A 13,072-nucleotide genomic window follows, 5' to 3' on the forward strand; every position below is an offset into this window, starting at 1 on the left:
AACATGGCTCTGAGTCTACACACGCCCTGGGTGGGGAATATGGCTCTGGGTCTACACGGCCTGGGTGGGAACATGGCTCTGGGTCTACACACGCCCTGGGTGGGGAACATGGCTCTAGGTCTACACACCCTGAGTGGGGAACATGGCTCTGGGTCTACACACCCTGGGTGGGGAACATGGCTCTGGGTGAACACACCCTGGTTGGGGAACATGGCTCTGGGTCTACACACGCCCTGGGTGGGGAACATGCCTCTGGGTCTACACATGCCCTGGGTGGGGAACATGGCTCTGGGTCTACACACCCTGGGTGGGGAACATGGCTCTGGGTCTACACACCCTGGGTGGGGAACATGGCTCTGGGTCTACACACACCCTGAGTGGGGAACATGGCTCTGGGTCTACACACCCTGGCTGGGGAACATGGCTCTGGGTCTACACACGCCCTGGGTGGGGAACACACTGCTGCCCTTCGGGGGAAGACAGGCCGTTTACAAATCAAGGCCAATATACACAATTAGAAGTCTGTTTAGGAAGACATTGTAATGTAAGTAAATGAGGCATTCACACAGTAGTAGACGAACTGTGTTCGGATCTTCTAAAAGAGATTTTGATCATCCCTGTAGTCAGACTACAGCTCAAGCATTCCAGGAGACCGCTCAGTGATTTAGCAGATAAGGCTGAAAAAGGATTTTAATTTGGTTCTGTTTTATGTAATATACAGTATTCCATTTAGCAGACACTTTTTTTTATCCACAAGACAATGATGGCTAAGTCATTGGGGCGGCAGCGTAGCCTAGTGGTTAGAGCATTGGGCTAGTAACCGAAAGGTTGCAAGCTCAAATCCCCGAGCTGACAAGGTACAAATCTGTCATTCTGCCCCCTGAACAAGGCAGTAATCCCACTGTTCCCCGATAGGCCGTCATTGAAAATAAGAATTTGTTTTTAACTGACTTGCCTACTATGTACGATTTGGCTTTCGACTTTGCCTTCCAACTAACCCTTCTACATTTTAGTCATTTAGCAGACGCTCTTATCCAGAGCGACTTACAGTAGTGAATGCATTAAAAAAAAAATCTCCCCCCGTACTGGTCCCCTGTGGGAATCGAACCCACAACCCTGGCGTTGCAAACACCATGCTCTACCAACTGAGCCACACGAGACCACATGTTCTATCGAACATCAGACAAATCTCAGAGAAGTGTATTGTAGCTTCGCTCTAGACAGGCTCAAGTAGTGAATTCAAGGCTCTTTACCGGGTTGGCGCAAAGGTTCAAAGTTCACCTGGTTTAGATCCTTCCTTCTTTAAGGTTTTCTGCCCCTGTTATCACCGAGCCTGTCTCTCCTCTCTGGAGAGGTTCCCAGTGCTTGGAAGGCCTGTCTCTCCTCTCTAGGGAGGTTCCCAGTGCTTGGAAGGCCTGTCTCTCCTCTCTAGGGAGGTTCCCAGTGCTTGGAAGGCCTGTCTCTCCTCTCTAGGGAGGTTCCCAGTGCTTGGAAGGCCTGTCTCTCCTCTCTTGGGAGGTTCCCAGTGCTTGGAAGGCCTGTCTCTCCTCTCTAGGGAGGTTCCCAGTGCTTGGAAGGCCTGTCTCTCCTCTCTAGGGAGGTTCCCAGTGCTTGGAAGGCCTGTCTCTCCTCTCTAGGGAGGTTCCCAGTGCTTGGAAGGCCTGTCTCTCCTCTCTAGGGAGGTTCCCAGTGCTTGGAAGGCCTGTCTCTCCTCTCTGGGGAGGTTCCCAGTGCTTGGAAGGCCTGTCTCATCTCTCTGGGGAGGTTCCCGGTGCTTGGAAGGACTCTTTCTCCTCTCTGGAGAGGTTCCCAGTGCTTGGAAGGCCTGCCTCTCCTCTCTGGGGAGGTTCCCAGTGCTTGGAAGGCCTCTCTCTCCTCTCCGGGGAGGTTCCCAGTGCTTGGAAGGCCTGCCTCTCCTCTCTGGGGAGGTTCCCAGTGCTTGGAAGGCCTCTCTCTCCTCTCCGGGGAGGTTCCCAGTGCTTGGAAGGCCTCTCTCTCCTCTCTGGAGAGGTTCCCAGTGCTTGGAAGGCCTGTCTCTCCTCTCCGGGGAGGTTCCCAGTGCTTGGAAGGCCTCTCTCTCCTCTCTGGAGAGGTTCCCAGTGCTTGGAAGGCCTGTCTCTTCTCTCTGGGGAGGTTCCCAGTGCTTGGAAGGCCTCTCTTTCCTCTCTGGAGAGGTTCCCAGTGCTTTGAAGGCCTGTCTCTCCTCTCTGGGGAGGTTCCCAGTGCTTGGAAGGCCTGTCTCTCCTCTCCGGGGAGGTTCCCAGTGCTTGGAAGGCCTCTCTCTCCTCTCTGGAGAGGTTCCCAGTGCTTGGAAGGCAGCCATGGTTCGTCCTTTATTTAAAGGAGGATATCAAGCTGATCCTAACTGTTATAGGCCGATTTCTATCTTGCCCTGTTAATCAAAAGTGTTGGGAAAACTTGTCAATAATCAACTGACTGTCTATCTGGTATTCAATCTGGTTTCCGCTCAGGTTATGGATGTGTCACTGCAACCTTAAAAGGTAATAAATGATGTCACCATTGCCCTTGATTCTAAGCAATGTTGTGCTGCTGTTTTTATTGACTTGGCCAAAGCTTTTGATACGGTAGACCATTCCATTCTTGTGGGCCGGCTAAGGAAGATTGGTGTCTCTGAGGGGTCTTTGGCCTGGTTTACTAACTACCTCAAAGAGTGCAGCGTATAAAGTCAGAACATTTACGGTCTCAGCCACTGCCCATCTACGTAGCGTTGAGGTGCCTCTACGTAGCGTTGCGGTGTCTCTACGTAGCGTTGCGGTGTCTCTACGTAGCGTTGCGGTGCCTCTACGTAGCGTTGCGGTGCCTCTACGTAGCGTTGCGGTGCCTCTACGTAGCGTTGCGGTGCCTCTACGTAGCGTTGCGGTGCCTCTACGTAGCGTTGCGGTGTCTCTACGTAGCGTTGAGGTGCCTCTACGTAGCGTTGCGGTGCCTCTACGTAGCGTTGAGGTGCCTCTACGTAGCGTTGAGGTGCCTCTACGTAGCGTTGAGGTGCCTCTACGTAGCGTTGCGGTGTCTCTACGTAGCGTTGCGGTGTCTCTACGGAGCGTTGAGGTGTCTCTACGGAGCGTTGAGGTGTCTCTACGGAGCGTTGAGGTGTCTCTACGGAGCGTTGAGGTGTCTCTACGTAGCGTTGCGGTGTCTCTACGTAGCGTTGCGGTGCCTCTACGTAGCGTTGCGGTGTCTCTACGTAGCGTTGTGGTGTCTCTACGTAGTGTTGCGGTGTCTCTACCTAGCGTTGCGGTGTCTCTACGTAGCGTTGCGGTGTCTCTACCTAGCGTTGCGGTGTCTCTACGTAGCGTTACGGTGTCTCTACGTAGCGTTACGGTGTCTCTACGTAGCGTTGCGGTGTCTCTATGTAGTGTTGCGGTGTCTCTATGTAGCGTTGAGGTGTCTCAAATGCTGACACAACACATCCAAGTATATCTGACCATATTATGAAAGACAAGTGTTGTAATTTTGAATTCCGTAAAGTGAGTGTCGAAGAGGTGAAAAAAGAATTGTTGTCTATCAACAATGACAAGCCACCGGGGTCTGACAACTTGGATGGAAAATTACTGAGGATAATAGCAGACAATATTGCCACTCTTATTTGCCCCCAGTCTCAACGTCAACAGTGAAGAGGCGACTCCAGGATGCTGGCCTTTTAGGCAGAGTTGCAAAGAAAAAGCCATATCTCAGACTTTCCAATAAAAATAAAATATTAACATGGGCAAAAGAACACAGACACTGGACAGAGGAACTCTGCCTAGAAGGCCAGCATCCCGGAGTCGCCTCTTCACTGTTGACGTTGAGACTGGTGTTTTGCGGGTACTATTTAATGATGCTGCCAGTTGAGTACTTGTGAGGCGTCTGTTTCTCAAACTAGACACTCTAATGTACTTGTCCTCTTACTCAGTTGTGCACCGGGGCCTCCCACTCTTTCTATTCTGGTTAGCGCCAGTTTGCTCTGTTCTGTGAAGGGAGTAGTACACAGCGTTGTACGAGATCTTCAGTTTCTTAGCAATTTCTCGCATGGAATAGCCTTCATTTCTCAGAACAAGAATAGACTGACGAGTTTCAGAAGAAAGATCTTTGTTTCTGGCCATTTTGAGCCTGTAATCGAACCCACAAACGCTGAAGCTCCAGATACTCAATTAGTCTAAAGAAGGCCAGTTTTATTGCTTCTTTAAATCAGAACAACAGTTTTCAGCTGTGCTAACATAATTGCAAAAGGGTTTTCTAATGATCAATTAGCCTTTTTAAAATGATAAACTTGGATTAGCTAACACAACGTGCCATTGGAACACATGAGTGATGGTTGCTGATAATGGGCCTCTGTACGCCTATGTAGATATTCCATAATAAAGTCATCGACACCCTGCGTGTGTTTACAGACAACGTACAGATAAAATAAACTAATTAGATTTAACTTGCACTAAATGTGATGGATGGCATGTAAATTACTATAGTTTAGCATCATCACAAGTGGAGGAAGCAACAAGCCTGGAGGCAAATCCACAGTACAGGCATGCACTACCCAGGACTGGACAGGGGGGGCAGAGTAGGGCAGGGGAGGGGGGGCAGAGAGGAGGGGGCAGAGTAGAGGGGGGGCAGAGTAAAGGGGGGCAGAGAGGAAGGGGGTAGAGTAGGGGGGGAGGCAGAGTAGGGGTGGGCAGAGTAGGGCAGGGGAGGGGGGCAGAGTAGGGGGGCAGAGTAGGGGGGACAGAGTAGGGCAGGGGAGGGGGGGCAGAGTAGGGCAGGGGGGGCAGAGTAGAGCAGAGTAGGGCAGGGGGGGCAGAGTAGAGCAGAGTAGGGGGGCAGAGTGGGGGGGGGCAGAGTAGGCAGGGGGGGCAGAGTAGGGCAGGAAGGAGGGCAGAGTAGGGCAGGGGGGGTACTTACCGACATGGCAGCATGGTCATTGCAGTTATTCTGAGCAGAACCAGAACCACCCAAACAAATGAAACATGTCCAGAATAGGAGGGAGAGAAAGGATGGCAACAATAAATGGACAGGAAAAGAAAAATCAGAGACAGACTCAGCATGCTTAGCAGAGGAAGTTAAATCAGATCAGAGACAGAACCAGCATGCTTGGCAGAGGAAGTTAAATCAATTATAGATTTACATCACAGACGGAGACAGAGGAGACATTCCTTAAGAAAAACAACGTCTTAAAAAAAAAGCTGGAAATGATTGTATACAAGATAAGGAAGCTGGTGTACAGAGCAAACAGCAAAGCAGTCCACCAGCAACAGGTCTGGTTTGGGGTTCCACCAGCAACAGGTCTGGTTTGGGGTTCCACCAGCAACAGGTCTGGTTTGGGGTTCCACCAGCAACAGGTCTGGTTTTGGGTTCCACCAGCAACAGGTCTGGTTTGGGGTTTTCACCAGCAACAGGTCTGGTTTGGGGTTTTCACCAGCAACAGGTCTGGTTTGGGATTTTCACCAGCAACAGGTCTGGTTAGGGGTTTTTCACCAGCAACAGGTCTGGTTTGGGGTTTTTCACCAGCAACAGGTCTGGTTTGGGGTTTTTTCACCAGCAACAGGTCTGGTTTGGGGTTTTCACCAGCAACAGGTCTGGTTTGGGGTTTTCACCAGCAACAGGTCTGGTTTGTTTTTTTCCCACCAGCAACAGGTCTGGTTTGTTTTTTTCCCACCAGCAACAGGTCTGGTTTGTTTTTTTCCCACCAGCAACAGGTCTGTTTTTTTTTTTTTTCCACCAGCAACAGGTCTGGTTTGGGGTTCCACCAGCAACAGGTCTGGTTTGGGGTTCTACCAGCAACAGGTCTGGTTTGGGGTTTCACCAGCAACAGGTCTGGTTTGGGGTTTTCACCAGCAACAGGTCTGGTTTGGGGTTTTCACCAGCAACAGGTCTGGTTTGGGGTTTTCACCAGCAACAGGTCTGGTTTGGGGTTTTCACCAGCAACAGGTCTGGTTTGGGGTTTTCACCAGCAACAGGTCTGGTTTGTTTTTTTCCCACCAGCAACAGGTCTGTTTTTTTTTTTTTTCCACCAGCAACAGGTCTGGTTTGGGGTTCCACCAGCAACAGGTCTGGTTTGGGGTTTCACCAGCAACAGGTCTGGTTTGGGGTTTCACCAGCAACAGGTCTGGTTTGGGGTTTTCACCAGCAACAGGTCTGGTTTGGGGTTTTAACCAGCAACAGGTCTGGTTTGGGGTTTTCACCAGCAACAGGTCTGGTTTGGGGTTTTCACCAGCAACAGGTCTGGTTTGGGGTTTTCACCAGCAACAGGTCTGGTTTGGGGTTTTCACCAGCAACAGGTCTGGTTTGGGGTTTTCACCAGCAACAGGTCTGGTTTGGGGTTTTCACCAGCAACAGGTCTGGTTTGTTTTTTTTCCCACCAGCAACAGGTCTGGGTTTTTTTTTTTTCCACCAGCAACAGGTCTGGTTTGGGGTTCCACCAGCAACAGGTCTGGTTTGGGGTTCTACCAGCAACAGGTCTGGTTTGGGGTTTCACCAGCAACAGGTCTGGTTTGGGGTTTTCACCAGCAACAGGTCTGGTTTGGGGTTTTCACCAGCAACAGGTCTGGTTTGGGGTTTTCACCAGCAACAGGTCTGGTTTGGGGTTTTTCACCAGCAACAGGTCTGGTTTGGGGTTTTTCACCAGCAACAGGTCTGGTTTGGGGTTTTTCACCAGCAACAGGTCTGGTTTGGGGTTTTCACCAGCAACAGGTCTGGTTTGGGGTTTTCACCAGCAACAGGTCTGGTTTGGGGTTTTCACCAGCAACAGGTCTGGTTTGGGGTTTTCACCAGCAACAGGTCTGGTTTGGGGTCCCACCAGCAACAAGAGAACAGCGTATGTCCTCTGTCTCCTCTAGCTACTTCCTGTCCTCTGTGTCCTCTAGTTACTTCCTGTCCTCTGTCTCCTCTAGTTACTTCCTGTCCTCCGTCTCCTCTAGTTACTTCCTGTCCTCCGTCTCCTCTAGTTACTTCCTGTCCTCCGTCTCCTCTAGCTACTTCCTGATCAACTGGGATTGGAACTTTGGTCCGATTCATTGCAGTTGTTCTCCCTCAGAAATGACCATTTCTCATTTTGTTTGTTCTAACAATTCATATCCTCCCCAGTCACTCTTCAGTCTAATTTGATGTCAAGTCATTATCATAACCTAGAATGATCTAGTTGCCTTAAGGTTAAGGCTTTCTGTGGAACTAAAAGAGAATGAAAATGGGACCGAAGATAAGCATCAGCACTACATAACTCCAACACTATATACACACATACTGCAGCACATAACTCCAAAACTATATACACACATACTGCAGTACAGTGAGGGAAAAAAGTATTTGATCCCCTGCTGATTTTGTACGTTTGCCCACTGACAAAGAAATTATCAGTCTATAATTTTAATGGTAGGTTTATTTGAACAGTGAGAGACAGAATAACAACAAAAAAATCCAGAAAAACGCCAATGTCAAAAATGTTATAAAACGATTTGCATTTTAATGAGGGAAATAAGTATTTGACCCCTCTGCAAAACATGACTTAGAACTTGGTGGCAAAACCCTTGTTGGCAATCACAGAGGGCAGACGTTTCTTGTAGTTGGCCACCAGGTTTGCCCACATCTCAGGAGGGATTTTGTCCCACTCCTCTTTGCAGATCTTCTCCAAGTCATTAAGGTTTCGAGGCTGATGTTTGGCAACTCGAACCTTCAGCTCCCTCCACAGATTTTCTATGGGATTAAGGTCTGGAGACTGGCTAGGCCACTCCAGGAGCTTAATGTGCTTCTTCTTGAGCCACTCCTTTGTTGCCTTGCCTGTGTGTTTTGGGTCATTCTCATGCTGGAATACCCATCCACGACCCATTTTCAATGCCCTGGCTGAGGGAAGGAGGTTCTCACCCAAGATTTGACGGTACATGGCCCCGTGCATCATCCCTTTGATGCGGTGAAGTTGTCCTGTCTCCTTAGCAGAAAACATCCCCAAAGCATAATGTTTCCACCTCCATGTTTGACGGTGGGGATGGTGTTCTTGGGGTCATAGGCAGCATTCCCCCTTCTCCAAACACAGCGAGTTGAGTTGATGCCAAAGAGCTCCATTTTGGTCTCATCTGATCACAACACTTTCACCCAGTTGTCCTCTGAATCATTCAGATGTTCATTGGCAAACTTCAGACGGGCATGTATATGTGCTTTCTTGAGCAGGGGGACCTTGCGGGCATTGCAGGATTTCAGTCCTTCACGGCGTAGTGTGTTAGCAATTGTTTTCTTGGTGACTATGGTCCCAGCTGCCTTGAGATCATTGACAAGATCCTCCTGTGTAGTTCTGGGCTGATTCCTCACCGTTCTCATGATCATTGCAACTCCACAAGGTGAGATCTTGCATGGAGCCCCAGGCCGAGGGAGATTGACAGTTCTTTTGTGTTTCTTCCATTTGCGAATAATCGCACCAACTGTTGTCACCTTCTCACCAAGCTGCTTGGCGATGGTTTTGTAGCCCATTCCAGCCTTGTGTAGGTCTACAATCTTGTCCCTGACATCCTTGGAGAGCTACTTGGTCTTGGCCATGGTGGAGAGTTTGGAATCTGATTGATTCATTGCTTCTGTGGACAGGTGTCTTTTATACAGGTAACAAACTGAGATTAGGAGCACTCCCTTTAAGAGTGTGCTCCTAATCTCAGCTCGTTACCTGTATAAAAGACACCTGGGAGCCAGAAATCTTTCTGATTGAGAGGGGGTCAAATACTTATTTCCCTCACTAAAATGCAAATCAATTTATAAAATTTTTCACATGCGTTTTTCTGGATTTTTTGTTGTTGTTATTCTGTCTCTCACTGTTCAAATAAACCTACCATTAAAATTATAGACTGATCATTTCTTTGTTAGTGGGCAAACGTACAAAATCAGCAGGGGATCAAATACTTTTTCCCCCTCACTGTACATAACTCCAACACTGAATACACATTATTGCAGTACAGGACTCCAACACATACACGTATTACTGCAGTACAGGACTGCATCCATGCCACAGTGGATATCATCAACAGCGTCACTCAACCCAATGAGAAGCACAGTAGATACAAGCCACCACCGTCACGTAACACTGATACAAGAACAACAACACTTCAACAAACAAACTACCACAATAACTCACAACAACAAAAAACTCCATCTCCCAGAGTTCCCCTGCCTGCGCGGGGGCGTGGCTAACTCACCGGCAGGTGTGTGAAGACCTGGAAGGTGCTGCGGAGGAAGTTGATGAGGTCCATAAGGTATCCACTGGCCTGGCCGTCTGACTCCGGCATGCCCCAATCATAGTCTGCCAGTTGGATAAACTCGTCTATCTTCTGGTTTAGTTTGGTGTAGATCTCTCCCTCCGCTGCATGACGTGCATCCTGGACACACCAGACAGGGAACACCAACACGTCAATACTACGGAGGTTACTACTGACAGAATGAGCTGAACGCCAGGTAATACTACGTCAGTACTACGGAGGTTACTACCGACAGAATGAGCTGAACGCCAGGTAATACTACGTCAGTACTACGGAGGTTACTACTGACAGAATGAGCTGAACGCCAGGTAATACTACGTCAGTACTACGGAGGTTACTACTGACAGAATGAGCTGAACGCCAGGTAATACTACGGAGGTTACTACTGTCGTGTCTTTGGGGTACCATTAAACTGAAGACATGTTTATCAATTAACTCCCTGTAATTATTATCACGCGATCAAACTGATTCATCGTTTAATTGTAATTAACTAGGAGATCGGGGCACCAAGGAAAATATTCAGATTACAAATTTAGAATTTTCCTAATATAACTTTCCTATATTATAACATTATATATAATATTCTATTATAGTATAGGCCGATTATCTTCTGGTATAAATGGTGTATTTTACCTCGCGTCCAGTCTCATTCCAAACGTCGTAAATTGTTGTATCTGCACGAACCCAGTCTTTACTAAGAGTCATCCATACATCAATTGTCTTAAAATCATTTATTTACTAAACTAATTAATTCACAGAAAGTATACAAACAGTAATTATCATCACAAAGAATTGGTAGAGTAATGTGCCCTAGTGGGCTAAAACAGGCATGGCTGGTGTCTTGTTAACAATGGGTCATAAACTGTTCAGCTGAGGAGGTACACAGTTCATTAATATTAACAATTGACATGCTAATCCTTTGCACATGAACGCTCACTCATTTGAGAACAATTGCAATCAATATATATTTACGCTCAGTGTGTCGTCGGGATCCTTGTTGGAGCGTCGTTCTGATGGAGAGTTTTCTCTCTCTCTCTCTCTCTCTCGGTTAGAATGGATCTTTCAAAGCGACATTCATTAATGTCGTCATAGAATGGATGTTTTGTTGGTCTTCGCGTTCAATGATATAATTTACTTAGCTGCAGACTAATAATTAATATCAAAGACTTGTTCTTATTCTGTCGGTATCAATAGTCTAAAAGTTAACCACGTGGTATAGTTCACTTTCAGTAGAGTACTTGGATGGTCAAACCTATTGGCCAACTCGCAATGGAGTGGAGGCCGGGGTCTGTTAGACTAGTAAGTCAGGGGGTTTTTATAGTGAACATAGAACATGACGCCTGGTCCTGTCTGTGTCCCTGGGGGCGTGCCGATGACTGAGTTAAGCTTGGTACAGGAATACAACTCAATCACATTAACATCAGTACATAGCATCTCAATGTATTACAAAAGCTTTATCCTTATTAATACATTATATACAACCATGTGGTGCAAGTCTCATCACAGAGGCTATTATATAAACAGTTTTATGGTAATATGGCTATATTGTCTCTTCTGAGTATCACAAAATTGTACCAAGCGGACCAGTTCGTAGCTGGATTCTTCACCAATCTTCCATACCTTCTCCAGAACACAAATGTCATTCGGTTCCCCAATTCTGTGAGTTGGAAGAATTTCCTGTGTCTCTCTATGGGCCATGTGGCAAGAGATTCTCCTCTTAGAGTTTTTACAACCCTTTCACACAGGGCCTGGGTGGGGGAAGATAGGTTGGGGGATGGTGCAAGGGGGAAGGGGGTCAACTGTCCTCCCTGTACTCAAAGAGGCCAACGTCATGACACTACTGACAGAATGAGCTGAACGCCAGGTAATACTGCGTCAGTACTACGGAGGTTACTACTGACAGAATGAGCTGAACGCCAGGTAATACTACGTCAGTACTATGGAGGTTACTACTGACAGACTGAGCTGAACGCCAGGTTAATACTACGTCAGTACTACGGAGGTTACTACTGACAGAATGAGCTGAACACCAGGTAATACTACGTCAGTACTACGCAGGTTACTACTGACAGAATGAGCTGAACGCCAGGTAATACTACGTCAGTACTACGGAGGTTACTACTGACAGAATGAGCTGAACGCCAGGTAATACTGCGTCAGTACTACGGAGGTTACTACTGACAGAAAGAGCTGAACGCCAGGTAAGACTACGTCAGTACACATTGATGAACAACGCTGAAGTACCGGAAGCTCTGTAAAGTTTATGACAGTTCCCTTATTCCAGCAATAAGCATGTTTTGAGCCTGCGGCAACACAAGAGAAGAGACTACGACTAATGAATATACCTTAAGTTTGTTTGTATAATAGTTATATCTAATTAGTGAAGTAGAAACACTGGTGGAGAATTCAGACAGAAATACCCAAGGATTTCCTACACTACCTTAAAGGTGGAAAGGCCGTAGAGCCGTGTGGTGTGTACGGTCTCAGGTGAGACGTTGGTGATGTTGGTGATGAAGTCCTCCAGGTATTTACAGGCCTGCTCCAGATGGGTTGTGTTGATGATGATCTGGACTAACTGCAATACAAAAAGAGACGTAACGGGACCAAGTGTGTCAACTGTCAAATATATCAGCACTTTTCTTAAATAATTCCTGATGAAATAAAACAAAAATATTTTTGGTCACCACACCTTAAAGAAACAGTTTTATTTTTTAGTAAACAATTATTAGCACCCCTGAGCTAGTGCTTGGTAGGCACAGCCTTTGGCCAAGATAACTGCCAACAAATGCTTCCTTTAGCCATCAATGAGCTGCACCTTTCTACTGACCATTGGTCCCACTCCTCAGCAACAAACTGCTCTAGTTCTTCAATGTTTCAGCTGGTGCCCTCCACCAACTGCTGTTGTCAGATCTCGCCATATGTTTTGGATGTGATTCAGATCTGGACTTTTCTCTGGCCACTCCAGAACAGTCCAGTACTTCTTCTTAACCATTCCTGGGTGGTAGAGTGGCCAGACGAAAGCTACTCCTCAGTTAAAAGGCAAAGCGACTGTCCGCTTTGAGTTTGCCAAAAGGCACCTAAAGGAACTTTTAGACCATCAGAATCAAGATTCCATGGTCTGATGCCAAGCATCACGTCTAGAGGAAACCTGGCACCATCCTACGGTGAAGAATGGTGGTGGCAGCATTATACTGTGTGGATGTTTTTCAGGGGCAGGGACTAGGTGACTCGTCAGGATCAAGGGAAAGATGAACGGAGAAAAGTACAGAGAGATCCTTGATGAAAACCTGCTCCAGAGCACTCAGGACCTCCGACTGGGGGCGAAGGTTCACCTTCTAACAGGACAACGACCCTAAGCACACAGTCAAGACAACACAGGAGTGGAGTTGGGACAAGTCTCTGATTGTCCTTGAGTGGCCCAGCCAGAGCCCAGACTTGAACCCGATCGAAAAGCTTGAATTCCGGGATTCTATGGTGAGAATCTCTGAAAACAGCTGTGCAGAGACGCTCCCCTCCAACCTGACAGAGCTTGAGAGAATCTGCAGAGAAGAATGGGAGAAACTCCCTAAATTTAGGTGTGATATTTATTTTACTCATTTGCAAACATTTCTGTTTTTGCTGTGTCATTATGTGGTATTGTGATGTCATTATGTGGTATTGTGACGTCATTATGGGGTATTGTGACGTCATTATGGGGTATTGTGACGTCATTATGGGGTATTGTGACGTCATTATGGGGTATTGTGACGTCATTATGGGGTATTGTGTGTAGATCGATGAGGAAAAAAAACTTAAAGCAATTTTAGAATAAGGCTCTAAAGTAGCAAAATGTGGACAAATTCAAGGGG

The 13,072-nt window shown here is 47.3% G+C and overlaps 1 protein-coding gene and 1 long non-coding RNA gene across 9 annotated transcripts in view; one reads left to right on the plus strand and one right to left on the minus strand.

The window, feature by feature from the left end:
* LOC106563898 (exocyst complex component 6) overlaps nt 1-13,072 on the minus strand; it is a 205,734-nt gene that overhangs the window by 18,506 nt on the left and 174,156 nt on the right. For 5 of the 8 annotated variants that reach the window (XM_045714200.1, XM_045714199.1, XM_045714201.1 and 2 more), the window contains 3 exons: nt 11,665-11,799; nt 9,165-9,344; nt 4,897-4,926 (listed from right to left, as the gene is read on the minus strand). In XM_045714200.1, the coding sequence (XP_045570156.1) occupies nt 4,897-4,926; nt 9,165-9,344; nt 11,665-11,799 (345 nt within the window). The remainder of the gene's footprint in view (nt 1-4,896; nt 4,927-9,164; nt 9,345-11,664; nt 11,800-13,072) is intronic. The other 3 variants (XM_045714203.1, XM_045714202.1, XM_045714204.1) reach the window with 1 other exon arrangement.
* Nucleotides 5,822-6,506, plus strand: LOC106593258 (uncharacterized). Its single transcript, XR_006769014.1, has 3 exons — nt 5,822-5,951; nt 6,099-6,330; nt 6,479-6,506. It is a non-coding gene; the product is annotated as an uncharacterized lncRNA (long non-coding RNA).

Source organism: Salmo salar, unplaced genomic scaffold (assembly GCF_905237065.1).
Source record: "Salmo salar unplaced genomic scaffold, Ssal_v3.1, whole genome shotgun sequence".
NCBI lineage: Eukaryota > Metazoa > Chordata > Actinopteri > Salmoniformes > Salmonidae > Salmo > Salmo salar.